The 26,888-nt window shown below is 33.4% G+C and overlaps 4 protein-coding genes and 2 long non-coding RNA genes across 15 annotated transcripts in view; 4 read left to right on the forward strand and 2 right to left on the reverse strand.

The window, feature by feature from the left end:
• LOC107218708 (holocytochrome c-type synthase) lies at positions 1-1,507 on the forward strand. Its single transcript, XM_015656675.2, has 3 exons — positions 1-225; positions 716-1,071; positions 1,164-1,507. The coding sequence occupies exons 1-3, from the start codon at positions 1-3 to the stop codon at positions 1,405-1,407; spliced, it is 825 nt and encodes a 274-aa protein (XP_015512161.1). The 3' UTR covers positions 1,408-1,507.
• LOC107218719 (traB domain-containing protein) lies at positions 739-11,712 on the reverse strand. 6 transcript variants are annotated; one of them, XM_046739114.1, is made up of 8 exons: positions 11,612-11,712; positions 9,950-10,298; positions 8,926-9,122; positions 8,741-8,855; positions 8,453-8,589; positions 7,949-8,358; positions 7,634-7,787; positions 739-873 (listed from the first exon to the last, which is right to left on the reverse strand). In XM_046739114.1, exons 1-8 carry the CDS (start codon positions 11,672-11,674, stop codon positions 832-834), a joined length of 1,467 nt encoding a protein of 488 aa, XP_046595070.1. In that variant the 5' UTR covers positions 11,675-11,712; the 3' UTR covers positions 739-831. The 6 variants fall into 6 exon arrangements, with proteins under 6 accessions (XP_046595070.1, XP_046595072.1, XP_046595071.1 ...); XM_046739116.1 differs by lacking the exon at positions 739-873 and adding an exon at positions 1,209-1,411; XM_046739115.1 differs by lacking the exon at positions 739-873 and adding an exon at positions 3,672-4,496.
• LOC107218710 (regucalcin) lies at positions 2,862-6,428 on the forward strand. 2 transcript variants are annotated; one of them, XM_015656678.2, is made up of 5 exons: positions 2,862-3,060; positions 3,779-3,985; positions 4,244-4,462; positions 4,549-4,661; positions 4,779-6,428. In XM_015656678.2, the coding sequence occupies exons 1-5, from the start codon at positions 2,862-2,864 to the stop codon at positions 5,103-5,105; spliced, it is 1,065 nt and encodes a 354-aa protein (XP_015512164.1). In that variant the 3' UTR covers positions 5,106-6,428. The 2 variants fall into 2 exon arrangements, with proteins under 2 accessions (XP_015512164.1, XP_046595073.1); XM_046739117.1 differs by lacking the exon at positions 2,862-3,060 and adding an exon at positions 3,378-3,447.
• On the forward strand, positions 11,682-19,013 carry LOC124294246. Its single transcript, XR_006904196.1, has 3 exons — positions 11,682-11,825; positions 18,687-18,797; positions 18,884-19,013. It is a non-coding gene; the product is annotated as an uncharacterized LOC124294246 (long non-coding RNA).
• Positions 12,142-26,888, reverse strand: part of LOC107218718 (DNA-binding protein RFX2) — an 18,640-nt gene continuing 3,893 nt past the window's right edge. For 2 of the 4 annotated variants that reach the window (XM_046739112.1, XM_046739111.1), the window contains exons 2-19: positions 24,515-24,828; positions 23,423-23,615; positions 22,861-22,905; positions 22,448-22,553; positions 22,194-22,293; positions 21,939-22,094; positions 21,632-21,649; positions 20,846-21,001; positions 19,764-19,945; positions 19,203-19,673; positions 18,895-19,016; positions 18,664-18,761; positions 18,351-18,506; positions 17,954-18,156; positions 17,712-17,865; positions 17,579-17,630; positions 17,446-17,498; positions 12,142-16,950 (exon numbers count right to left, since the gene is read on the reverse strand). In XM_046739112.1, coding sequence (XP_046595068.1) covers positions 16,918-16,950; positions 17,446-17,498; positions 17,579-17,630; positions 17,712-17,865; positions 17,954-18,156; positions 18,351-18,506; positions 18,664-18,761; positions 18,895-19,016; positions 19,203-19,673; positions 19,764-19,945; positions 20,846-21,001; positions 21,632-21,649; positions 21,939-22,094; positions 22,194-22,293; positions 22,448-22,553; positions 22,861-22,905; positions 23,423-23,615; positions 24,515-24,828 — 2,612 coding nt within the window. In that variant the 3' untranslated portion in view covers positions 12,142-16,917. The remainder of the gene's footprint in view (positions 16,951-17,445; positions 17,499-17,578; positions 17,631-17,711; positions 17,866-17,953; positions 18,157-18,350; positions 18,507-18,663; positions 18,762-18,894; positions 19,017-19,202; positions 19,674-19,763; positions 19,946-20,845; positions 21,002-21,631; positions 21,650-21,938; positions 22,095-22,193; positions 22,294-22,447; positions 22,554-22,860; positions 22,906-23,422; positions 23,616-24,514; positions 24,829-26,888) is intronic. The other 2 variants (XM_046739109.1, XM_046739110.1) reach the window with 2 other exon arrangements.
• On the forward strand, positions 22,842-25,809 carry LOC124294247. Its single transcript, XR_006904197.1, has 3 exons — positions 22,842-22,982; positions 23,468-23,596; positions 24,501-25,809. It is a non-coding gene; the product is annotated as an uncharacterized LOC124294247 (long non-coding RNA).

Here is a 26,888-nt window from a genome sequence, read left to right on the forward strand (position 1 = left end):
ATGGGTAATACACTTACATCAGCCTCGGTCGCAGCTACGGAAGTGATATCACCAGTATTGCAAGAGCCTCATGTTAAATCCAAGCCACATGTTCACAAGACCTTTGAAGGCGAGCCTCCTCCGGAATGCCCCATGCATAAGCCTAAACCTGAACAGTCGACTAAAATTGTCAGTGAATGTCCCATAGCTAATGTTGCAGATGGTGACATTAATCCTCTTAATATGGTTAGTGCAGTCATAGTCGCTATGATCAAAGATAGGAAAAACGACTCCGAGTGTTTTCTTCTCTATGTAAAAAATCAGTCTATTTGTAGTAAGTGAGCTGTGATTGCAATGGCCCTATACTATTATCATTCCCATCTTTCATTCTTCTTTAATGATTTTGTGCTCACCAAAAAATTGTACATTTCATTGAAATCTAAATGAGGGAATAATTTAGAATGAATATTGTTTTATTGTTTCACATATTTGGTTTGTAATCCAAAGTTCTCATTATAAGCAAAATATTAATGTGTTGCATGTTAACTGAAAAAAGAAAACTCCAGTTTGAACGTGAAGAAAACATCGGATTATTCTTCGACAACCTTGATATTACAAAATCTTAATGCACACGTGATTGTTTGATAGAACGCTGTTATCTTAGCACAAACTATTGTTCCATTGTTTATCATAACAAATGAATGATTGACTAAGTAAAATATCATCTCAATACCAGATGCCTGCGGGTAATCAGCAGCCTGCACCCGATCAGCCTTTCCCACTGCCCACAGAGAGGCAAGTATCTTCAATCCCAAAGGCAAGTGATGAAGGTAGTTTCTGGGTGTACCCATCTCAACAGATGTTCTGGAATGCCATGTTGAGAAAAGGTTGGCGCTGGAAAAATGACGACTTGGCACCAAAAGATATGGATGACATAATCAAGATTCACAATGCTAATAATGAGCAGGCTTGGCAAGAGGTACTCAAGTGGGAAGCACTTCATGCTAGGGAATGCGGTAATCCCAGATTGCGAAGCTTTGGTGGCAATGCAACCAAATATTCTCCACGTGCTCGAATTCGCCACTGGATGGGGTATGTTGAAAGAAATATCCATAATTATTCTTAATTCATTTCAGCCTCATATAATGTGTAGTAATAATATCATATTACGTATTTTGTTGAAGGTATGAACTACCTTTCGATCGCCACGATTGGATTGTGGACCGATGTGGGAAAGATGTGAGATACGTAATTGATTATTACGATGGCGGAGACGTTGATGAAAAATATACATTTGCACTGCTAGACGTTAGGCCAGCAATGGATTCTTTAGACAACATTTGGGACAGAATGAAGGTGGCTTGGTGGCGCTGGAGATACAGTCGTGAGGATAGTAACCAGCAGACTACAGCAACCCAGTCAGGATAGACTACTGTACATACACAAAATAGTATATCATTTCTGTTATCACTCATACTTGTATTATATATCTTATCGTTAATATGTTAATAAAAATTCAGAGAAACAATTTTTGACGGTACTTGAGTCCATATCATTCCATGCTTGTCTGGAGAGTGCAATTTTATGTTTATCATATTGCTCAAATTAATTACAAATTAGCACTAGTTCATATACAGTTTATGAGTTAATGCTTGTCCAATTCATTCACCAAGGGCAAATATCAAGATTCATGCTACGTACTGTAATCCCATGGAATGAATCAGATGATCTCATGTAATAAGGACGACATCGTTTTGATCCCACATCCGACTCATTAACATGTCCGTGAAATATTGGAAATTACACATCAATTATTTTTATATCACACCTCTGAACCAAAGAAATGGATAAGGCATAATCACCCACGATAGCTAAGTCTCTTATTTTCAAAACTGACCATTTATAAAGTATCCATTTCATTAAAATGTCAATAACTACGTGTCTTTTACTGCTGCTTAATACTTAGTTACAGCCACTGTTTACGTCATTTTTAAAATACTGTTTTTTCATGTTGCCGAATATTGAATATTAATACTTTTTTTGCGTGTCACTTCTGTTCGCTGTATACCAATTAAATAACATCTAATTTATTGTAGAGAAATTATTTTGCCAAGAATCGTTTTGAAGCTAAATTATACTTTACTAATCTGTAATATTGTTACAATAGATGAAATCTAATCCATGTTTCAAACTTTAAACCGTAAACACGTATCGTCAATAAAATCATTTTCCTAGCTTGACTTAATTAGAACTGTTTGATCACTTCTTTCGGCTTAACGAACCCAGCTATATTCTCTAATAACTCCTGAGAGTTACAAGATATTTAAATTTTAACATCAACGCGCATAGATAGAAATCACGAGTGTATATCATAAGTGTTTACGATATTTTATTGAAACTCGACGTATCTGGTCATATGGAGAGTACTTAGGATTAATTTATATCTGTGATAGCAGTAAGAAAACACAAGAAAACAAAGTTAATTAAGATATAGGTTTGATTGTCATCTTAACTCTGACAGGTTCATATATAAGTACATTTACAAATCAAATTCTAAAGAGTTTCTGCTGTTCAGGATCCCGTTCGCAACCAATGAGGTCGAATGTGCTGCTGATAGTAAATTCACAACTCTGGTTCATTTATTGCTCTTGACGTCTAGGTTCATGTTATATTATTTCTAATTCGAGCAGAAAATTTATTGACATAAATGTAAGTAAAATTCTTTATTATATTCTCGGCAACTTGCATTTTTAGAAAATTTTTTTATCTATAACTGAACTTTAGAATACAGTTTCATTAAACAGAAAATAATAATTAAAATTTACAATGGGATTAATGATTTTTACAGTGAATTTTGGACCGGCTTTGAAATTTTGCAAACAATGCTTAGATTGTGTATGGTGCTGTGTTTGTTGAGTCCATCATGGGGCTACGAAGTGGAACAAATTACTGAGCCTCTTCTGTTGGGCGAAGGCCCACATTGGAATGCATTGACTCAATTATTATACTTCGTAGATATTACTAACTCAACCATTCATGTTTACGATCCTTCAACTGGTGTTCACAACTATACTACACTTGGTAAGATATTTTGATAAAATTTAGATCCATAAACATTAGCAAGTAAAATTTAATAGAAGTGACAATATTCAATTTATGGTTTTGCAAAATGAAATTAATCTGTGCAGTCAGATACGAAATAGTTCATTCGTAAATGAATTATTTCCTGTAATCAAGCGCATTATCAAAATCACAATCAACATATTGTTAATACCTATTAACAGTTTAGTTAAAGCCACAAGCATTTTAATTATATGCATTATTCATGACTAAAACAAAATCATAATGTCTTAAATGTTGGGAATGGTCAGTTTCAGTAGACAAGATGGAATGACATAGTAAGCTTCACCATATTTTGATAGGAAACACGAGACATTAAATTAAAGAAGGCTTGAATGGTCATACCAGGTATTTACGAAATAAAAAATTAGTTTGCAAAATCATGTAAATGTTATAATGGTGCTTATTTTTTGATGTGAGAAACTGATTAATCTCGCTTATCGATGTCTGTTTAGTGGAAAGATAACAGGATTGATAGCAATAATTGCAGTACACTGATTAAATGATATCTTATGATGGAAGGAATGGGCAAATACAAATTACTATCGTAGGTGTGAAGGAAACTCAACCAATGCGAGTTGAAAAATATTGATTTATTGGCTGATTTCAGATTTCTAATAGATTACGTCAACAATCAAGGCTACCCTAACGATGTGGTTTATTTGTTTTTTTTTTTTAGATGGTGGGGCGGTAACTTTTATCATACCGATAGCAGGAACAACAGATGAATTCTTAATTTCAACAGAATTAGATATAAGACATGTTATATGGGATGGACAGCAGGATTCAACGCCAGAATCATCAATTATTTATAGCGCAGTACAAGATTCAGATGGTTCTAGATTTAATGATGCAAAAGTGGACCGCTCTGGAACACTTTGGGCAGGTAACCATGTAATTCTGTATAGAAATGTTGGTGTCAAGTTATTTTATGTGACAAAGTCGAGAATCATTTTTATAAGATTTTGCTTGTTTTCTCCTGACTCTTATTTGAACCAACAACATCTCTAAAAAATAATGTGCATTTCTACTTTGTAATTGGCATGCAGAAGATTTGCGGATATGTGATTGTGAATTGATTAATTCCACAGCTCACCGATTCCTCTTAGCAATTCAATAATTCGAAATTATCATTTATTTACAGGAACTATGGGGCCAGAGGTTACGGCTGATGTAATAACAGAGAGAACTGGGAAATTATATCGAGTAACACCATATAGCTCAATCACAACACAATTAGAAGATCTTTTGATTTCAAACGGTTTAGCATGGTCTGCGGATGGAACTATTATGTATTACACAGACACTGGTGATAATACCATTGATTCCTTTGACTTCAATGCAACTGCTGACAATCCATTGAGTAAGTTGGGATCCCCGTCAATTATCTACGTGTCCTAAAAAACTTGCAGTTTTAGATTCAAGTAATAAATCTGAGAACTTGTTTAGGCAACCGACAACACTTATTCAATTTTACCGAACAAGCAATAAATGGTACCAGTGATGGGTTTACAATTGATACTGATGGAAATCTTTGGCTAGCATGCTATGGTGGATACCAGGTAAAAATATCTGAAATATCGCGTCAACGATGAAATATCGAATAACTACAGAATTCTCAGTCTGTCAATGATTTGTCTTATAAATTTGCACATAATTCGTGGGATATAATTGAATAGGTGATAGTTGTGAACCCTACAAACGGATCATTACTGATGTCTATTCCACTCAACTCTTCAAAAGTGACATCATTAGCTTGGGGTGGACAAGAATTGGATGAATTATATGTAACCACCGCGAAAAAGGGTTTGTCAGATGATGAGCTCACTAATTATCCTGAAAGCGGTGCAACTTATAGAATAACAGGGCTTGGATCAAGAGGTTATGCTGGAGACAACTATGTGATGTACACGACAACAACAACGTCTGATTCAAATTCTCTGCATTTCACAAAGATTTCTACTTTTATTTATGCATTCATTATGTTAATACTCACTTGTAGTTGATGCTGAAAATAACTCTTATTGTATTTATTGCAAAAATATCAACATCACTAGCTGACAATTTGTGAGGTGACGTAGTGTACATGATTGAAGGCATGGTTTTAGATTGGCCTTTTTTTTATATTGAACTGACACCACAATCATTCGGTATGCAATATTACTTTTTAACTGGCAATACTATTAATGTATCTGAGTTCACGATATGGCAATACCATTTATATATCACCTTTATTTACCTTTCCGAATTATGACTGCAGAGGTTACCAATTCATTGCCTGTGTGCAACTATCAGTAATTATTAATATAACATAAAGCCACTAACAAACCCAAGACAATTCCAAAAATATAATGAATATTTATTATATCCATTTACACATATCAATAGGTTTCAATTTACTGACTCTATTGAGATGCAATAAAAATATCAATCAAGTGGAATCTGGATAAAGAAAATTCTCCAATTGAACTGGTTGTAAGATTTCTTAACTTTCAAAGAAATTAATATGGGATTATACGAACCAACATGTACAATATTTTGTTACTATCTACATTAATTATTTGTGACGGAAAAATGAATAATTTATGTATTTTATTGATACAATGTTGAGTGATTAACATGTACATTGTTTGACTTAACAGGCAACAATATAAATTATAAAAAATCTTGACTATCCCCTTCCCAAGCATATATTTATTTCTACAGCGACGATTGCTCTCAATACTTTGTATTTGCAATAGCTAATCGGAAGTTCGCTTAGTTGTCGTTTGAAGAATTTGCAAGCATTATTGTGAAAATATTATTGGTAAGTAGCTAAAAAGAGAATTCACGAATTTAGTCTACTCGAAATCATGTATAATGGCTCATAACATGATTATCATATTTAGAGTTTTAAATACTTTTTCTTATATTATATTTCTTTTTTATTAATTTTATTATATATTTGTCTTGTGTCTTCAGTCTTCACTGAGTTCTCTAATCCCCCCCGAATTCAGGATCATCTTCAAGATTCCTCAACTTTTTAAATATTAGTTGTGATTTATTTCGTAAATAACATGTTTTTTATCTTTCCATAATTTTTCATTCATTACTCCAACTAGCAGATTAAGTTAATGCGAGAGACAAGCAAAGTTGCCGCATTCCCGCGCCCTGTCTTCAAAGTTTTAAATGTAAGCAAACATTTGTTCCAGTTTACAAACTGAAATTGTTAATATATTTCGAATGATCCAAGCTCGATGATACCTTTAACTAATTCCATCAAGATCTATAAAGCTATTAACTGTACAAACTTGGTTGAATTGCTCACATCTCAATTTTAGAAGTCATAATCTTGAAAAAAAAAGTATTATTAACTACCAAAAGATGGTTATTTTTTTTTTAATTTGACAGTATTTTATTTCACGTATTGACAGGTATCCCAAATTGCATAATTCAATTTGTGAGAAAAGCAACGTAAAAATGTTATCAAGATATTTGCGAAACTTTAAACAAATGTATAACGATTGAGAATATATTCCTATTAAGGGTGTACAAGTTACTGTACAATGTTTCACTAATTCTCCTGCTTTCCTTATTGAACGATTTTTATGTAGTGATCCATTCTCACATAATTGGGTGATGTGGTAAATAACGAACGCAGTTAGAAGAACCGCAAAGGCAGGGCGTATCACTAAGATTGTGGACGGAATTTGCTTCTTCCCCCGCGTAATTGAAGGTAATTTCTTCACCTTCTCCTATATCACTTGACGCAAATAAACATAATCTAGGCACTATTCCTTCTATTCTAACTGGCACGAGGGTAGCATTAGGTTCACAGCTATGGTTGCAATATCGGCCGATGTTTCCAAAAAACTTTGGATCAATATAAGTTTTTATAGTTCGATGAATTAAATGCTCGGAAACAGTCAAAACATAATTCATTGATTTCCCACGTTTGTTTGTTTCTATTCTACATTTTGCCTCCTCTATTCCTATTACCTCGCCAGCATATTCACATATGAATTGTCCCTTTTTAATTATTTTCATAGTTTTCAAACCGTAACCCTTCAGTTCTGTCTGTGACACTACTAAACAATCCAACGGACCATATTGTACTAGTCTGTTTCCGCAATTATTGCGGCACTTACAATGTTCATTGCACTCAACAACGGGACCTGATATTTTTTCATCTAAAATACAGTCGTTTACGTAATTGATAGAAAAACGAGTGCAGGAACAATTTTCCACACACATCTGATCACACATGCAACCGCTTGAAAATTCAGATTCAAACTCTTCAAGATCTACACCTGGCCCAGGTATGTTTTTGACTATGTAAATAATATCTGCCTGTACATGTTCGTACAGATCTTCACAACCTTTCGCTTCCATCGTTATAATAAATTTGAGTCAACAAATTTGAAGCAACTCAATAGATACTTCAGAAGAAAGCAGCACGGAAATTAAAAGAAAGAAAAATATTTGGTTGAGATAAAAATGCGTTAATAAATGGTAGGTGAACGACAACAGAGTTTGTTTATCGGGTAGCACTAACCTTCCAAAAGCCTCCGACTGATGACTTGAGTGATTGAATAGTTTCGCCAGATGGCATTGGAATAATCTTATATCCTATGAAAATAATTGCACCAACAAATGAAGCTTTCACAGTGAAACGTAAAACTTTGCTTGACAGTGATGGTGGAGGTATTCTGTAAGAATAAAAGTAACAGAAAATTACAATAAATCAAAATATAATTTTTGAACTTGATATTTTTGGTCAAGTCTCAGATTGAATCAGAGCGTAAAAAGAAATGTTCGCAGTGCTGATCAAGGAATGTTTAAAAGTTTTGTATTTCGAAAATTGACTGACCTTAAAATAGGTGGAATTTCTGACGTCTTCACTTTGCCCCAGTGTTTCACAATTCCAGATACATGTCCGATTCCAACAACACCTACTACTCTAACTGGCATGAAGCTGGTTGCAGTGCGTTGTGGGAGACATGCGAGTTGAAGTGAGTGTGTCAGGTAGAGATCCCGTTCCTTGACAAAGACCTCGCCTAGTATCGGAAACTCCCCAGTTATCTCAGCAAGCATCTCTTCCAATAAATCTCGGCGTTTACAACGTTCAACTTCTTCCTTACTTATTGGTCCTGTTGATGCCAATAAATGCCATCCAAGTTTCAGAGTCTGCCACCAAGACAGTGAGCTCAGTGCTCTCTGAATAGTTATATTGATTGGCCGATCACCCATATGTACCAAACAGTTTGGTACATTCTTTGCCTGGTGGAATGCAATAAAAAATCATTAGTGATATCTTTATGATAGAACAAAGACTGTGAAGTTTCTTGTTTTCTTATAACGATAGTCTCTGTACCTCAGCAAAAGCTCGACGAAATTCTCCACCAGGAGCCATTCCAAGCTCCTTAGTAAGACGAGCAGACATGTTCAACAAAAGAATGTACATCAGTCCATTGAAAAGCCCATTTTGTTGAATTGTATTGCGGATATTTTCTGAAAGTGAACGGTGACCATCTTGTCAGTTGAAACGATAAGTTTTGAGGCATTGTTTATTCACTCTTTCAGTGAATAGAAGTATGCAGGTTTCATTTATATGACAGGAAAAAAGGTAATAATAGGATACAATTAAATATTTCATACATACCAAAACTAAGTTTCTGCGCCTCCTCAAGTATTGTCTTTTCGTCAAGTTGTAAAATATTGACCCTAGCTTTACAGAGTTCGACCATGACTATATGAGGTTGAACGGCCTGAATCATCTGTGCCAATATAAATGTCATCAATACATAATAATGTATTTCTCAATACTCAATAAATATTATTAATTACTTTGGCAACATCATTTTGACTTTCCGTACTGAAATGGGCTGTTCCCACTAGATACAATTTGCTTCCACTAGACGCTGTAAGTAACGTTACTGTCTCTGGTAAGTTATTATCAATAGAAGTATCATATTCCTTATCATCAGTATTGTGTGTAGATACTCCAGCATCGACGTCATATTCTGGACCGGATCCGATGCTTTCTGCAATCAATAAAGTAAATTCATGCAAAAAACTTTAGTAACAAATCAAACGTAACGTTTCAATATTAGAAAACATCATGAAACCACAAACAGTCTCCAGTTGAATTTTGAGTACGGGATACACATATTGGCACACCTTGAAATTTTTTATATTTACGTATCTTTCTATAGTAAGACGGCATGATTAGATCTATTACGGTACACGTTATGATAAGTGCTGTGTAGAATAGAAATTATGTGTGTAGTTCAGCATTGATTTCATTATCCTATTAGCTGTCTGTTATATACCTCTATGAAGCCATACAAATGCAATAAGAAATCAGGTACCCGAAGTGACTTATATATTGCACAGTTAGAAAGCACATCAAATCTCGATATATAACTAATCAATCTGATTTACTGCCCGATTTTTAGAAATTGGGTATTTAACTGCTTTCCAATATACAAAATGTTAAAATCGTGCAGTTATCAAACTGCATCATTACTATTCTAATTTCAAGTGCTAGCTATTGAGATTGGTAACTGTGTAAAAATTACAACTCGTGTAATTTTTAAGATGGAAAGATTATTTATATTAATCTTGACATGAAGATCATGTGAAGTGTAAACAATAAGTATTTAAGAGCTAAAGTGTTATTTGCGTGCTATTTAGTAAAAATACTAGACCAAGACTGCAGTTCTTGCATTCAACTGATTATATAAAAAATACTAATACAACGTGACTGCAGATCTATGCCAAAATATGATGCATTACGTATCGTGTCGTCTCGTGTCTGTCACAGAGGATGTCAAATCTTGATATAGAATTTAAAAGAAGTTACACTAACTATGTTCACCGTTATCATCGATAACAACTATTTCACTATCAGGTGATTCTGTGCGTATACGTTTATCGCCAGTATCTTGATCAGTTTCATGAGTTTTATCATCAGGAATTGAAACAGAGGACGACTGTGGTATCACGTCATCTTGAGAAGCAGATTGACTGCCAGATTCTCCTATAAGGAAGGCCTCGGTCAATGCATGTTTCTTCTGAACAGGGTTCGGATTGTGATCACCCCTTTCGTTCATCATAGTGAGATGCTCATCTTCTGTCATTTGTAGTAAGTTTTGCCTCTTAAAATCCCCAATTAGAGGCTCTTTAGTTTCATCTTGTTGTGACATTATTGCTTCAAACTATGTAATCAAAAACATATCTGGTAATTAGTTAAACTGCATAATTTCATATTATCATTTATACATTGATTTGAATCAACCTCTTAATACTCAAATATAGATTAAAGATATGGTCAGTAAAAACAAAATCATGATTAGCATTATGTTACTGCGTCAATAGAAAGTTATCACATTTGTTATATTTTGAAGCATGCAGATATGTGGTCAAGTGAAGGTACAAGTATTTAAGCAAATTCAATTTCCATAGTATTTTCATTTTAGTGAGACTAGTAAATGATATGAAGCAAAAAATATATATATATATATTTTTTGCTTCATATCATTTACTAGTCTCACTAAAATGAAAATACTATGGAAATTGAATTTGCTTAAATACTTGTACCTTCACTTGACCACATATCTTTAATCTATATATATATATAAGTAATATTTTATAAGTTTCACGTTTCTGTTTTACACGTCGGTGAAAATTGTGAAAACTAGCGTGACAATGAGTCTATGTGACCGTAGGTCTTGATTAATTTTAAATGGGTCAACAATCTTCTCATTTGGTGGAAAGATTTTCATATTACAAAGGCAACTCCATTGTAAAAATATGTACATAGACAGGCACGATCAATTCTGAGTGTTTTCGTAATGCGAATGAAAACTACATACACTCAGAAGACGAGAAATTTTTAATGATCTAGTGAATAAACATGTGATTTTAAAGGGTCCATATTGCGCAATGCCATAACCTCTTTTCGAGTTGTAGAATACATACTTGGGCGAAAATGAGATGTACTATTTCACGGCAGACTTTGACGATTACTGAGAATGATTTATTAGCCGTCTTTGATTTTTATCAATTATGTACGTAATCTGAGAAATTTAAGCAATCACAGACTCAAGAGAGTGGTAATAAGCGATAGTAATATGGTTGGAAAAAAAAACACAAGACGTAACGTAGACACGTACTGACCTTGAACCAACAGGTTTAGCATTAAAGGTGAATATTTAGAACGTATTTCCGTGTATTAGTTTCTATCAATTTCGAAGCAGAAACTCAAATTTATATCACGAATACAATTGGGAATGACAAATGCAAATGATGGTTATGCATTTTCTAAATGCGAATCGTGGATGCAACCATTGAGTTACCACTAATGCAGCCAAAGCGGCGCTACTTGTATTGTCAAGAAGAAATGAGGTTATGTTATTTCAGGCATTTCCTTATTACATACACATGCGTAAGCTGTGGTATGCATAAATGACTAGAAAGTCACTATAGTATGCATAAATGTTACTAAAAAGAGAAGAATCCTGGTTATTACATTGTTACAAATTAGTATGTTTTCCATCAAATGGTATTTAGGTATTCGTGGCATTCGCGACATTCACGCCATCTTCACTTACTTGAACGAACTTACTTACTTCACTTACTTGTTTGAACGAAAATAAGTTTTAAACATATATATAGTAGTGATCAATTATTTTTTATTACCAAAAATAGGATCGAGCCTAGGCAATATCATCACGCAATCAAAGGTTTGATCAAATCCTCATATTCGTGCATAAGTTTTACTGTAAATAAATTAGTTGTTGAAAACATAATAAGTTTAATTGAATATCTCTGATAAATCAAGTGACGTTACAATAAAAGAGTTCCTACCACTGTGTTATATACTCATGTTTAAATTCTAACAACTGGAGCTCGTAACGTTGTGTGGATGATTGAATGGATATGCGATCAAATCTATGCTATTAACTTCAATATGACAGTGTCAGTGCTGGTGTCGTACTTGTTATGCATAAGTCATTGACACGCTGTAGTGTTTACCCGCAAAAGAAACATGGACAGAAATGACTTTTAACATATATTTATTATGTAATTCAATGTTTGCGAATCGCACACCTCATATGATCCTTAAGTTTTCTCACATTATATAAATATATACATATACATACATGTGTATATATATATTGTATATATATTGTATATATATTTGCATAAGTTGTTGAGCTATATTTTTTCTTACATATAATCTTATCTAAGCAGTAATGAATGCATTTTTAGTTTCTTGTGCAAATTGAAAGGTATCAAAATATCTTCTATACGTCATAAAGAAAGCAATTTTATTATAATGGACTTTCCCTGGCCCAACTCTAGTAGGACAGCAATTGTTAGTTACTTTATTTTTATCATCTACTTTTCTCTCATTTTTTTCATCTTTGGGAATATTTAAGGCCATTTTATTCCACAACATAGGAAACTTGGTTGATTAGATATCTAGTCATTTGAAGTATTTGGTTCGAAATAAGCTACTTTTACCTTGTGCCACTTTGCTTTTATGAAAAATATAAAACCTCAAATTTGTATACAACGAGTATAAGGATAGAGTGCTGGATATCAATGATCAAATTATCAGCCCGGATATCAATTCTGTAAACTATATATTTTTAATTTTATGTTACTCAAAAAGCCCAAAAATAGGGTTAAGGAATCTTGTACACTTTTATACATCGTGGAATAATTCACTGACCAAAATTATAACTATCCAAGGTGTACTTTGCATTGTATCTGAACATTCACATTCATCTATTTATTGTACCTATATTGCATTATATATCAGCTGTATAATGCACTAAAAGATTTTTCAAATTATTTGGGCTATAAAGTTTGTCTAGTGAATACATCAATAAAGTCTTGATTAACTCCGAGCTTAGATTAATATTGGATATTTTAACATCATTAGAAATAAGTATCCATCCGCACTACATTTTAGAATTCTCAATATGATTTAAAATCTTTGAATAGTTCGATCATGTGTTGACGGCAGTGATATATTGTAATTGAATATTACTAGCCGCGAAATATTCAGCACTCTACCGGGTACTTGTTTTCTCTTAAATTCTGTTGTTTTTATTTTATTACCTCAAAGAATTACCATAAAACACCTACTTGTCATCAATCCTTAAATTAGGTACATTTAGTTGTTGATAATTTTTTTTTCTTTTGTTTTTCTTTTACACATATAAGCTCATTCAATATAATTATAGAAATATTTTTCAGTGCACATTAATTAATTCTAACATGACAAATAAACGACGAGCTATGCAATACGCATTCCCTGTTTTCGACTTACTGTATAGATTCTGACTAGTACGTTAACGTAATGCCTTTATATATAATCTACATTAAAATTATGCTCGCATTTAATTGTGATATAATGCAATATGTGAAGCGAGATCTGTACTTGCAATATACACTCTTAATGTTACAGGGTATTCAACATCAATTTTGATTCCATTACAGATAGAATAACATTGATTATTTGACTATTACATCTTCTTTTCGTTGACAGTTACAATTTTGTTTGAACACCCTGTATCAAGATGATTTAATAAAGCGTTAAGTATTGACTTTAGACTTAACCGAAATTAATTCCATCAGTACCTTAAAATATTTACTGCATATTAAGGAACATTCATTTTCGACGTCTATAAAAACAGTGCATTTACTGTGCGCAATATTGATTGCACTACATTAATATTATTAGTATTATTATTATTATTACAGTATGTCCATTTAATCAAGCCTTGTGTACACATCAACCCCTAACGAAAAAAATCGTACATTTCATACATTGTCTGTTTCTCTTTGTATAATAAATAATCAGAAATATAGTAGTTTAAGTTGCTAATATGCAGTGAACTCGATATTGCAGAAATACTCAGTTACTCATTAACATTGTTGCAAATATTTTTGTGTAACTCGAATTCCACACGCGACCCTAGTCACGATTAACGTTCAAACACATTCTGTACAAAAGAGATAAAATGCAGAGTCAGCCTGTATAAGTTTACATCCTATGCATTACAGATGTTAGTGAGATGATGGACAGTAGCAAATTACGACAGAGTAGAGCTTACAATATAATGCTGAAATGCCTTATAACTGGATCGTAAATAACTTATATTCACGCGAGAAAATTATTTATCTGCATCTAAATTCATTTCTTGAATTTACAAACACAAAATGAATGCAATGTATTGTTACCAATGGTTTCTTATACACATATAACAAAAGTATTTTTGATAAGCAATGGGAAATATCCAATTTTTGGTTAATCAATATGTTTAAATCTCAGTGCCATTGTTTATAGAAACAATATTGAAGCACGGTGCTTTGATTTTGAGATATTCAAATTATGATAGAAAAATAATTACGTGTATTTTATAAATACGTATGTCTTGTGCAGTAAATAATTTTTATTGAATTCAAGTTTTCAACAGAGAGCTACCCAACTACTCCACGACAACTGGTAGAAATTAGACGGTTGATTAAAATATTGATATCAGTTTATAGTCACATCGCTTTTCAAAGAATTGCTACATTTCGTTAGTTCTGAAATTCGAATACTTCAAAATGGTAAAATCCTAGGCGTTGAATTATAGAAACTGTATATGTTAAAACTTAAGTTAAACAGGGTGTCCAGCAACACAGGACTTAAAAATTCTCGTATAAGTCTCGTATTTTCCCGCTCATTTTCTGAAAATTCCCGGATACTCATAACATTATTTTGAGCTGCATAACTACGGAATATTAGCTGTTTTAAATAGTAATCTTTAAATACGGATGATACTTATTGTAAATAATATGCTCGTCGATGAACAAAAATTTCCAAATCAGTTGGATATCCCGAAAAAAAGGGTTGAGCATCCCTATGCCCTGCTTAAGACATGTATCCATGGCAGTTGTAGGTATATGAGATGTGTTAAGGAAATTGACGCGAAAAAGGAAAGACTTACATAGCTTATATTTATTAATAATATAACTAGATGAGTTATTATATAATATTTCGAAGATATGATTGTAATCTAAAAGGAGTTGAGTAAGGGCTCTCATTATTAGACCCAGGCCGAAATTTTATGGAAGTTCCATTTGATGAAAAAATTCCCGGTTGCTATATAAAATGCCCGTATGTTTCCCGCATTTTCAAGAGCAATTTCAACTTCCCGTACAATTCCCGCTTTTTCAGAAATTCACGGTCGCTGGACACCCTATTAAAAGGTCAAGAGAAAAAAAATTTAAGGCGTCCCTCTTTAATTCAAAGACAACAAACTGCTGTACTATCTAATGCATAACTGAACTTACTACAAATGAACACCTATTCAAATTTTTTGGCGTTAGTCGATTAATGGGTAGAGTACCAAAAACACAGATAGAATCAACTAAATTGAATTCTATGTATGAAATATTTACAATGCCTTCAATTAAACATCCATTTATAATTCATAAGACGATGGTTTCACATGTATAATTAAAAATAAAAAGAAAGGTTACGAATGAAAAATTGGATGAGGACACTTGACTGCTATTGAGTTTGTAACGGGCCTGTAAAATAGTTTAACCACTCAAATATGATATGCTGTATACATGTATATTTAAAATGCACGTTCATTCTCCAAGCTTTGATAAATAGGCTAGATTATGAACTAGCCAATCAATTTATATGCGAATACTAAAATGTTTGGTTCATGTTTTGTTAGTAATCACTGGCGTAATAATTGGTATTCACAATCATTGGTATGTAAACAAAAAATATTTTTCATAAATTTATATCTGGCACACAAATCACACGTAAGAAATCTCTTTTAAACAGTGATTACCTAACGAATATTATATGATAGTTGGATTGAAAAAATATCTTGTATTGTGCATATTGTTTCAGATACAATATTACGTGTGCATACATTATTACGTGTATTTTGATACACGATCGAAAAATCTGGCATACTTAATCAATTCATACAAAATAAATTATCTAGTATTGTTTGTGTGAATTTTTCAAAAAAATATTATCATTTTAATTATTTTAATGAATTTTCTTGCTTCATTAATTAAGAATACAAGAATTTATTTTCAATGAGTCCCCATGTGTAAATAAAACAACATAAATCACATGCTGGAACATTTGGTAAAATTATGTTTGAAACATACAATTTTGCTAACAAAACCGTATTGAAACGTATTGCATATCAATTTAACGATTTATAATCACGGATAGCTCAGTGTAATAAACTTTCAATCATTTTATAAAAAACTAAATGTCTAATCTCGGCACTGCATTCGTAAAAATGAAGCTAGAATAAAATGTTACATCCCAGGAAGTTCTTAACCAGCTTAGTACTTTCTCGCTTATACTATATTATTTAATATGATGCCTAAAATCTGGGTGTAACTCAAATTCATAGAACAAATTAAGAAGGAAAAAAGCCAAGTACCAAACAGTAACATTATGAAACGTGGTTTTCTGCTGCTGACCAAAAAGTTCATAAAATGTTTTTACACCTCTTTTGGAGATATTCAATTGATCTTTAAATTGCATAAAAAGTTGTAATAGGCACTATTATGCAAGTGTACGAAATTTCAGGACTCGTGTGGGCATGCAGTCACTAATTACTTCATTATATTATTATAGTGCAATGACTATTCGTCAATAAATAAAATAATAATCTATCGGACTAGTATGGAATAATAGGCCTGCCCGCGTTAATATTAGCTTCACCCCTCAATATATCGTTTTGAACTAATTACTCACATTTTAACAGGCAAAGATATGCAGTTAGCTTAACTTTATGCGCTTTGATTGGATGGTGCTCGATGTATCTGAAACAATATTTAAAAATTTAGGAACCTTTAGTATTCTGACATAATCAGATCAGAGTATATTCAACAGCTACACACAATCAACAACCAAATAAATATTTTAAAATAAAATGCTCTTTCTATACCCTCTGATATGTTCCATAAACGATGAATTGAACGATTTTGTAGATATTATTATATTGTAGATATCATAGGTATTCAGTGGACACAGGAACAGAATAAAATTATGAAAAAAAAAACAGCAGATAAGTAGATATAAATTTTATAATTTGATATATCGTTCATTGCTGCCTCACTATATATCAACTAAATAAAAGTAGAATTGATATGAAGAAAGATACTGTGAGAAATGAATTTTTCTCCCATAAGAGAGAAAAGCTAAATGCGAGAAACCTGAACTATTTCGTTTCTACGCGGGGTCAAATAATATCGGATCTACTGAACATTGCACATTAATAAACGTCTATATAAACACATATTTATGTACATATGTACCTGTTTGACCTGCAGCGTTGCCATGTCCACGTCTACATACGTAATAGGGACACCTAATTTATTATATGTATTCTCAATTAGCATGTAATAAAGTAGATCGGTTCTAATAAAGAATCATATGATACAAAATTACCTCCATTCGATGTTGCTGCAAATGCATTGATTAGTGAACAGCTTTGATTTTTCTGCAATCAGAGAGCAATAATAATGTTCGTGTTATATCCAGGCCAAATATATTTATGTTCGATTATACTTGGGACACTTACATCACCCATTACTGCTATAGGTGTTGTGCCAGTAGCAACTGCTACTTGGTGTTCAATCAAGTAGAACATGTATTCATCGTATAGAAGCCGAATCAGGTGAAATGAACCGAAACTAGCAGCACTTCTTAGTGTAAGATCTCTTATGACCATTGAGCTGGAAGTAAAGTATCAAGACTTATTCATTCTTCACCAATGAATTTCATAGAACTAGTTATTAACAGTATTCCGAGTGAAATATTTACCTATAGAAGGACCATTTTAGTAAAAATTGACGAGCAGCTTTAGCGAAGGTCGGCTTTCCTTCATAGGGTTTAAGTACTTGCGTAACAACGCCTTTCAGCCATACTGCCCATTGCTCCAATGAATTTTGTTGCTGTAGTGTAACTTTGAAATCAGCTTCCAATCGTTGTACAACTGCGTAATCACACTGGCATACCCATGAAGCCTGAAAATTCATCATTTTTAAACATATTTATTTCTTCTGTTTACAAAGTATTCAATGATGGTGAAATCATTAAACCAGAAATTATAGCAATTCTGAATGAACTGTCAAAAATATACAGTAATTGAATTTAAGTGCATGTGATTATTAATTATTATGGTTATATATCGAATTCGTGAAATTTGAATCATAATTACCTGTTCCTGAACATTGTGAAAGTCAACGCGATTCAAATCAGCCAGCATTTGATTAATTTGACTAGAATTCTGTAGTACAGCACGGGCAGCTTGAGCTAAATGATTGAGCGATGTGTATCGTCGCAAGGTTTGTGCAAATGCTGATACAGCTGTAAGCTGAAATGCAAAAAAAAAAAAAATTGCGTTTCATACAACAGTAAATCACTAGCAGTCATTTAATGATAGTAGTGGTTAATTTAAATCCGTAAACTGTCACTCCAATTATAGTAACAAATGATGTTATTAGCAATAAGATCTCAAATATAACGTGTACCTTGATCTGCATCATCTCTTCAGGACAATCATGCATAGCCGAAGTCAACCAAGATTCAAGACCTTTAGCAAAGTTTCTAATCGACTGAGTAAGAGAACCTGTATGACAGAATTTGTTAGAAAGGATTGTTGAAGGTAAACTGTATTACAGGAACCAACTATAAAGTATATTTTGTGAGAATTACGTGTAACGTGGCAAAAATTGTTCATTGTCAATCTAGAAAATACGTACTGGGAATGGGTCGCAGAACATCTGGCATAAGTACTTCAACAAGATTTTGGTAAAATGTATAATCAACCCTTCTGATGAAATCCTGGACTGCTGAGCACTTACACATTTGATATAGTTTAGTCCTATAAAAATAAACAATAACTTTATAAATTTGTTTGTTTGTAAACTTGACACACAGTTATGAAATGAGAATAAATAGAACATGCCGGAAGATTGACATCAGGCACTTCATGATTTTTCAATCTTTCGATTTGACTGGCTTTAGTGGTCGGTGAATTAACATAAAAAATGTGTGAAAAACTACTCACTTGGACAGGTACTTTTCTTCCTCACATTCGTCACCATTATTGTTATCTTGACTGCGCCAAAACTCTCGCCACAAACTCTCAACTGTGGCAAATTCAAAAGTCAAAACTGCATCTAAGAAAGCCTCGCAATGTTCTCTATATATACTGCGGAATGTGTCAATATCTTCTAATGTACAATCATCAGGTAAAGTTGAGCCGTGACAGACGTCAATTTCAGGAAATTCTGGAATAGCACCACTTGCTTCACCTAAATATTGATGATACTGTGGAGGAGATGTATTGGAAGCAATGTTTGTGTTGGCGTGAGTATTGCCGTCATATGCGGATTCTTGCTTTTGATTAACAAATTTGAATCGTTTGGCTTGAGCATTTGACGATTGCTGTTGACGAGATGTTCCATCTTCATTCAGCATTATCAATGGTGAACTTGGTTTGACGCGAATACCATAGTAATGGTATTTGGAGTTACCCCTATATATAAATAAAAATCAGAACCATTCATTTAAAAAAACGAATTGTGCAATCACATATGCTGATAAATAGTTTATGTCGAACGCTTACCGAGTACCCAAACGTCTAGTACGTAGTCCCAGAAATACAGAGCGAATTAATTTTCCAAAACTTGCTGCATTCACAGGATCCAATTTGTTGTCTGAACAATGACGTAAGTAGTGATTATAAAGTGTCGATCTTGGAAGAGACACCCCATCTGCTGTTTCGTAATTTTCCAATAACCATTGTACCTATAGGTATAAACATAGATATCAATTAGGTACCTAATTTTGTAGAATTAGAAACAGTTTGTCACATAGCACCTAGTTTATTCGAAATTCCTCTAGGCAATATGTTGCAATGCAATGCATTAGGTTGGTATTTTAAACTACTATTTCAATCATTTAAAATGTATCAAAAATTTCACATTTTTTTACAAACTTATATTTCAATTGCTTTGGATATTTTCTTTTTATTTGAGATAGCAAACCTAAAGTAACTTCATCATACCATACAAGGTCCTATATTTAATCACAAAAATATGTAATTTAAGCTCCATTCAAAATAAAATTCAAATTATTTTAGCCGTAAAGTTCTGTATGATAGACAAGGATAGCATTGACATGCCATTGTACGACATCAATAATATTAAGATTAATACACCAGCTTACTCTTATTCGATCTTAATATAAAATATGAAATGATAGCAAAATTTTGACGGTATTATTAGTTTTAAAAATCTAGAAGCAACATGAGATGGAAGCAATGATATCTCTGATACATTCCATTGTTTAAAAATCTTATTTATGCAATAACACTAGATCAGTTGCAGTTTGTTGTTTTATAGCAGTGAAATCCAGCTCATTGGATTACTCGAAATTGATGTAATAGATAATAGAATTGTATGAACGTTATGAGCGTTAAAATCCATTTTTCATAGCACAATTAAAAGATATTAAATGTCTTATTTGCCAGAAAATAATATAAGTATATACACACATTATAAAGTATCTGGTAAAAAAAAAGTCAGATCAGATTTCACTGAATACTTGGGTTACAGAATGTTAGTTGCATCGAAAAAATTGCAGTAACAATGAAGCATTACAAACGTGCAGACAAACAACACTTAGTAGTATAAGAAGGTAGCTAACAAATGGCGAGTCGATATGGCTTACGGTGGCCTGGGAGACTCTAGTGGCATGCGTGATGTTGGCCGCAGCAGCAGCAGCCTCTTCCACGCTCACTGCTGTGCCACCTGCATTCCCGCTGATCAGGTATGTCCCTCCACCCCCGCTAACCACTGCCTCCTATCAAACAGCCCATCATCCCAATTCCTTATGTTATTCCCCAATGTTAGTACAAAAACAAAGTTGTGAATTATGCATATACAGAGACAAACATGACTGATGATTTTTTTATAGCAGTAACAAGCTGTCAATGTTGGGTTTCAGCTGAAATTCATTGCTCAACAGGTAAAATGATTTCAAGTTTGTTTGTCTATGCTGATTGGTTATTCATTGTCCTCTGATAATAATAGCTGCACCCCACATTTTATTTTATTTGAGTATTTCAATGAATATCTATAGTATGTTAATCAAGTTTAAGGGTATGATTTCGTTCGTAATGTTTTGTCACGGTTATTTATAATAAATTAATAATCAATAGAGCTAACTTTTATTCCACTTTTTTTATCTTCTAATAGAATCATTGAACATAGTTATAATATTAGACATGTTTCTACTTTTTATCAACATCTATGATATCAGATGGAAGCAATCAATATTTCAGTATGTCATGTGAATAATGATGTTGGATTTGATATTGAATTTATAATTGTTAGACACAAACCGAGAAAGCAACCTTAAATAATACCGTTTGTCACCTTTGATATGTATTATGTAAATTTGAATACTATGATATCAGAATATCGGAAATACCTGAGAGCAAATTTCCTGCTGCATGAAATATGAAATGGTAAAAAATTTGTTAAAATATATTCCAAACGGATGCAATCTTCCAATATTATTTCAATGTGTCTGTACACATTAAAATTTATTTGTACCTCTATTTATTATTTCTGCTCTTAGTATATAGTCAAGCAGGTTTCGACATGCACAAATTTACTTTTTTACACGACATCGTTATAGATTGTTTATTTTACTTCTATATGCAAAATGGTCTAGAAAAATAAGAAGCATAGTTTAATCTGATGTTCTAGAAATTAACAAATATTTGAATACATACAGCATTTTCTGTTTGTGGACTAGCTCGGGCTGCAGTGGCAGATATAAGTGCATGTGTTGTAGGATCACCATCTACGACGCTCTGTTGTATCAAATATGTACCATTGCCTTGAGATAGAAGCTGTCCGGTCGTGGCATTTGACCCTTGTCCTGTAACCTGGCAATGGATAATTTTGTTACGAAAAAGCTACATTCTAATACCTTATTAAATCTGAATTCACAACTAATAATTGTCTGATCGATACGTCTCGTTTACCTGCGTATACGTAACTGGTGTCGATGCCGGTGTATAATATTGGCTGGAAGCAGGAGTGTACATGGCCCCTGCCTCACCAACAGCATACACCGGATATGTCCTGAAAACAATGTTTCATAAGGTCAAATACTTCGATGTCACCATCATATCTGAAGTCCTTTCTCATTGCAATTTAATCGAGTAGCTATTAAACTTCAGTGGTTTAGAAAAAAAAAAAAAACGCAGATAAATATTCCAGATAAGAGTACACTAACATCTGTCCATTGGTCGGTATATATGTTGAAGTATCCCCCTCGACATACTGGACATATGTTGGGTGTGATACAGATTCGGAACCCACTGCCTCGGCGTCTCCAGACACTGCAACAAAGCATGAGCATCTGTGTTAATAACGTGATTTTCGGAGATTACAAAACTTCACTGTTTACTACACCATCATCTAAGGCATGTTAACGAAACAATAAATAAGTCTAATTGTAAATATACTTATGATTTGTACAGATTGAGTGCAATTTACGAACAGATAATTGCCTTTCAAAACACAATTAATGTTTGCTAAATCATTGGCTTTTTAAACATTAAGGTATTATTGACAAAGTTAAATAAATAAATATAAAATGAACGACAAGACCGTAAATACTGCATGCAGATTCACAATAGCCCTCACCTACAGCCGTTGTAAGGGACGCGTAGGATGGTGAGTCACCGGTGCCTAGTGATTGGTAGCAAGAAGAGATGTGCATATTGTGAGCAGCATGAAAATTTTCGAATTTCTACTCAAAAACTATAGTACGTCGAAATCCTTTGCCTGCTTATGTATATGAGCGTTTCGTTCAACTACTTTGGATTTCTAATTAGCTTTCAAAGTGTAAAGTACCGATAATTATTCAAATTAATTCTATAAAAAATCACCTCTCAATTTGTGAGCAGAGCGTAAGAAATTATCATCATTTCCGATTCCACAAGAATTTGACGAAGCGATCAATTCGGTTTATTAGCAATGATAAGTTTTATGAACGAAAGGGCAATAGTGTAATGAAAATTGCATATGAACAATTGAGATTATTTGATTATACTTATACTTATACTTATACTACAAATCGAAAAAGGGTTCTACACAATCTTTGTATAATTCTTAAAAACTATTGAAAGTTGAAAGATATAGGTGCATAAACGTTCGCTCTTGTACTCTAATACTCTGAATGTTAAATGAAGTACTCTTAGCATACCTGTTACAGTTATGTAATGTGGTGATCCACTGACAATTGTCCCAGCTCCAGTAGAAGCAGCGTCTGTATCAACGAGAGTGTGCTGACCAGAGTGCGTAGTATTCACCACAACTTGCGCAGTAACATGGGCTGAAGTGCCTGATGAACCGTTTGACGAATCTGCAGCTGTTTCAAGTGAGTCCTGAACCAACAACTAAATCATTATTCTTAGTATGCATGCCCTCGTGACCAATGGTTGGTTTAATAATATGGAACGAAATTAAGCTTATGCAAAAGTTGGAATAATTAGAATTAGAATATGCCGTGATGTCAAAACTTGTTATGTTTTATTTAATGGTAAAAATATAATTATATTTTTAAGCAATGAAATAAGTTGAAATAAAACTAGTACACTTGGCCCTACTTCAAATCCCAAAATCCTGTTTAATTGTAGCCAATTTCCTAAACTACACCAATTTATGAATAATCTTAATTCTGTTAATAAAAAAAAAAAACCAAACTCCATATATTTCAAGGGATGTCAGATAAATATTTGAATAAGTTGAATCTATCAAAGCATAAGAGCAGATGGCTTGAGTCTCTTATCAGACTGGCCACACAACACCCCCGAAGCCTGACAGATACGATATCCACAACTAATATTGATCATGTATTGATAGCACAATTTTTATTTGCACGTAGCACTACGTTATCTGTTATTTTTGGCCAACAGATTTTCTGAAAGTATATCCTTTGACATATGCACACGCCATGTATTCATCCAATGCAAATATGAGAGTTGAAGTGGTCTACTGCAGTTGCTATTTTGAAAAATTATCTCAAGTCGCTGCATATTTATGAGAAAAGAGTAACTTGTTTGAAAGAAATATTGTCACATTTTTACCCAAGAACAAACAAAATTTGCAGCCTAATTGTATGTTCCACTAATTCAGTTTCATAATTGTTGAAGTACACAGGACATGTTTAATTACATGAAGAACAATCATAAATAATATATGTCATTGGAATGATTTTATTATTAATCACTGAACACCAAACAACTGTAGGCACTATTTTTGTTTTTTGTAAAAAACTTCAGATGGTATGACCAACCTGGATAGGTTGCACTTGGAGGCTGTTAGGACTAGAAGGATCTGGACTTGTGACTACAGTGATGAGTTGCTGACCCCTAGTCGATTGAGTCTGAGCCGCGCTCCCACTGCCACTGGAGCTTGAGGTGGTTACAACGACTACACCAGACTTAGAATCTACTCCCACCCCGCTCGTACCGTCCCCGCCACCACCAGCCCCAGCGGACGTAGCAAGAGCATACTGGGCTCCTGTCGTAGTCATGGTGATTACACCCTCCACTCTCTCCGCAGCCACCGAATCACCACCTCCGGCTCCTCGCTTCTGAAGGGATGTATCTGTGACAAAAACACACACATACGTTGTAAGCGCTATTTAACTGAATATCAATAACGTCTTCACCGGTGTTCGGGGGGTGAGAGGAACAATATTCCAAGAAACAGTGTCAAGAATTTCATATCTGATGAATAAAATAAAATGTTCAAATATTGGTGTGATACTGGCTCAAGTTACATGTAATAAATGGATAAAATAAACATTCGATGCCTGGAATTATGTACGAGAGATGAAATTGTGACTAATATAAGTATTTCCTTGTGTAATCTAATGTAAACAAGAAAAGACGCATTATTTAGTCTTGAAAAACTATCATAGGATGTCTAGTAACGAAAAAATTCGAAATACCCAAAGAATTCCAGGATTTATAGTCCAAAATTTCCCATTTCAAGCTGAAAGAAAAATCGATATATTTATTCTAATCACTATCTAGCTTTAATGTAAAATTGACTGTAAAATTGTTTTGTTTATCACACTTTTAACGCATCGGAATTTGAAACAAGGTAAAAGCGGCATGATAAAAATAAGAAAACTGCAGTGAAATTTATCAGGATATCAACTATATCAGATTTCTTGACACTATGACTATGTCAGACTGATTGACCAACCAAATATCACTCGATTAAGTCAAGTTTGTGCATTTTTCAGGTATCCTAAAATAGAATGAAGTTGAAGCTGGTAACAGTAAAATAATGATATATTGAAAATAATAATCAATATTCAATTCAATAACGACTTTGCAGGTGGTTGAAATTTTAGAATGCGGTTTTTTTTTGCTTTTTTATGCAGTTACACTGAATTTCAGTCACTTCTGACCCTCTGAAAAATGTAGAATAATGACGTTTCCTAAAAATACATTGTTGCGTTATTGTTACCAACTTAAACCTCATAAAATAGAGGCATATTACGCATTGTAATGTCAAAACTGTGTATTTGCAACTATGAATTTTCATGAATTTTCAATATTATTGATTTTAAAAAGACATTGCACATTCCAAATTTTCTACAAAACTGAATATACACTGCGAATCCTGAGATATCCAACAACAATTTATTAAATTGTTAATATTTCCCAAGCAGAAAGATATCTGATGGTATTGGCTCAGGTGTTCTAATAGTGTCGTGAGTGAAGCAAAGATCAAAGGGAAGCCAAGTTACATACGACCTGAAAAAACTACTACGATGTAGCATATTTGATGCAGTTTAATAATGTTGATTTCATCCAGGTACCAAACACAAGTAGGGGGATAAAATAAAGCACACGCACGACTAGCTAGACAGTTGGGGGGAGGGGATAGGTAGATAGGTGGAGCAGGTTACATTGTAAGATCAATTAGAGGGAATTACCCCTACCCCTTAGCCCTCCACAAAAGGGGAGCCTTATAAGCTCTACTGAGCTTTGAAACCTTCTATCCAGATCATAGATGAAGCACCTGGTGCGTGTACTATTGATGGTATTCCATTTAATTAGAAGACTAAATTGATACACAGAGTGCATGGAGGGAATGCACACCCTCCTACTTGAAAACAGTCGCATTCGCACAGGTGCATCCGAAGTTTTCCAATCAATTTTGTCTGCAAGGAACGATGTTGCCAATTTTATATATATATATATATATGAATAAATCTATTGTGCATTGTGGAAATAGTTTTTTTTTTCTTAATTTTTTGGTAGCTAACAAATTATATTTGATTATGAAATATTTAAGCAGGGACAAATCCATTATCTTCCGATGCCTTAATGAGTAAAAAAAATTCCTGGTAATCAAAGTAATAATTGGAGGAAAGATTTTTTGAAATGATATAATGTAAGATTTTTATATCAAAGAAATTCAATCATAAATTTTGGGCACAAGGGTGTTGTCCTGGTAACAACTAACACCTTTATTAGAATCGTAGAGTAACACTCAAGACTACGATGACACTCTACCGCCTAGGAGGGAGGAAAAATAACCCCATCTTCGTAATATTAGCAGTAATTTTCTGGGAATAATAATATGAAACAATTCATTGATATGTGACTTATGTATTTCCTTGCATCATCATTTTTCAGCGTTTCTGC

Source organism: Neodiprion lecontei, chromosome 4 (assembly GCF_021901455.1).
Source record: "Neodiprion lecontei isolate iyNeoLeco1 chromosome 4, iyNeoLeco1.1, whole genome shotgun sequence".
Classification (NCBI taxonomy): domain Eukaryota; kingdom Metazoa; phylum Arthropoda; class Insecta; order Hymenoptera; family Diprionidae; genus Neodiprion; species Neodiprion lecontei.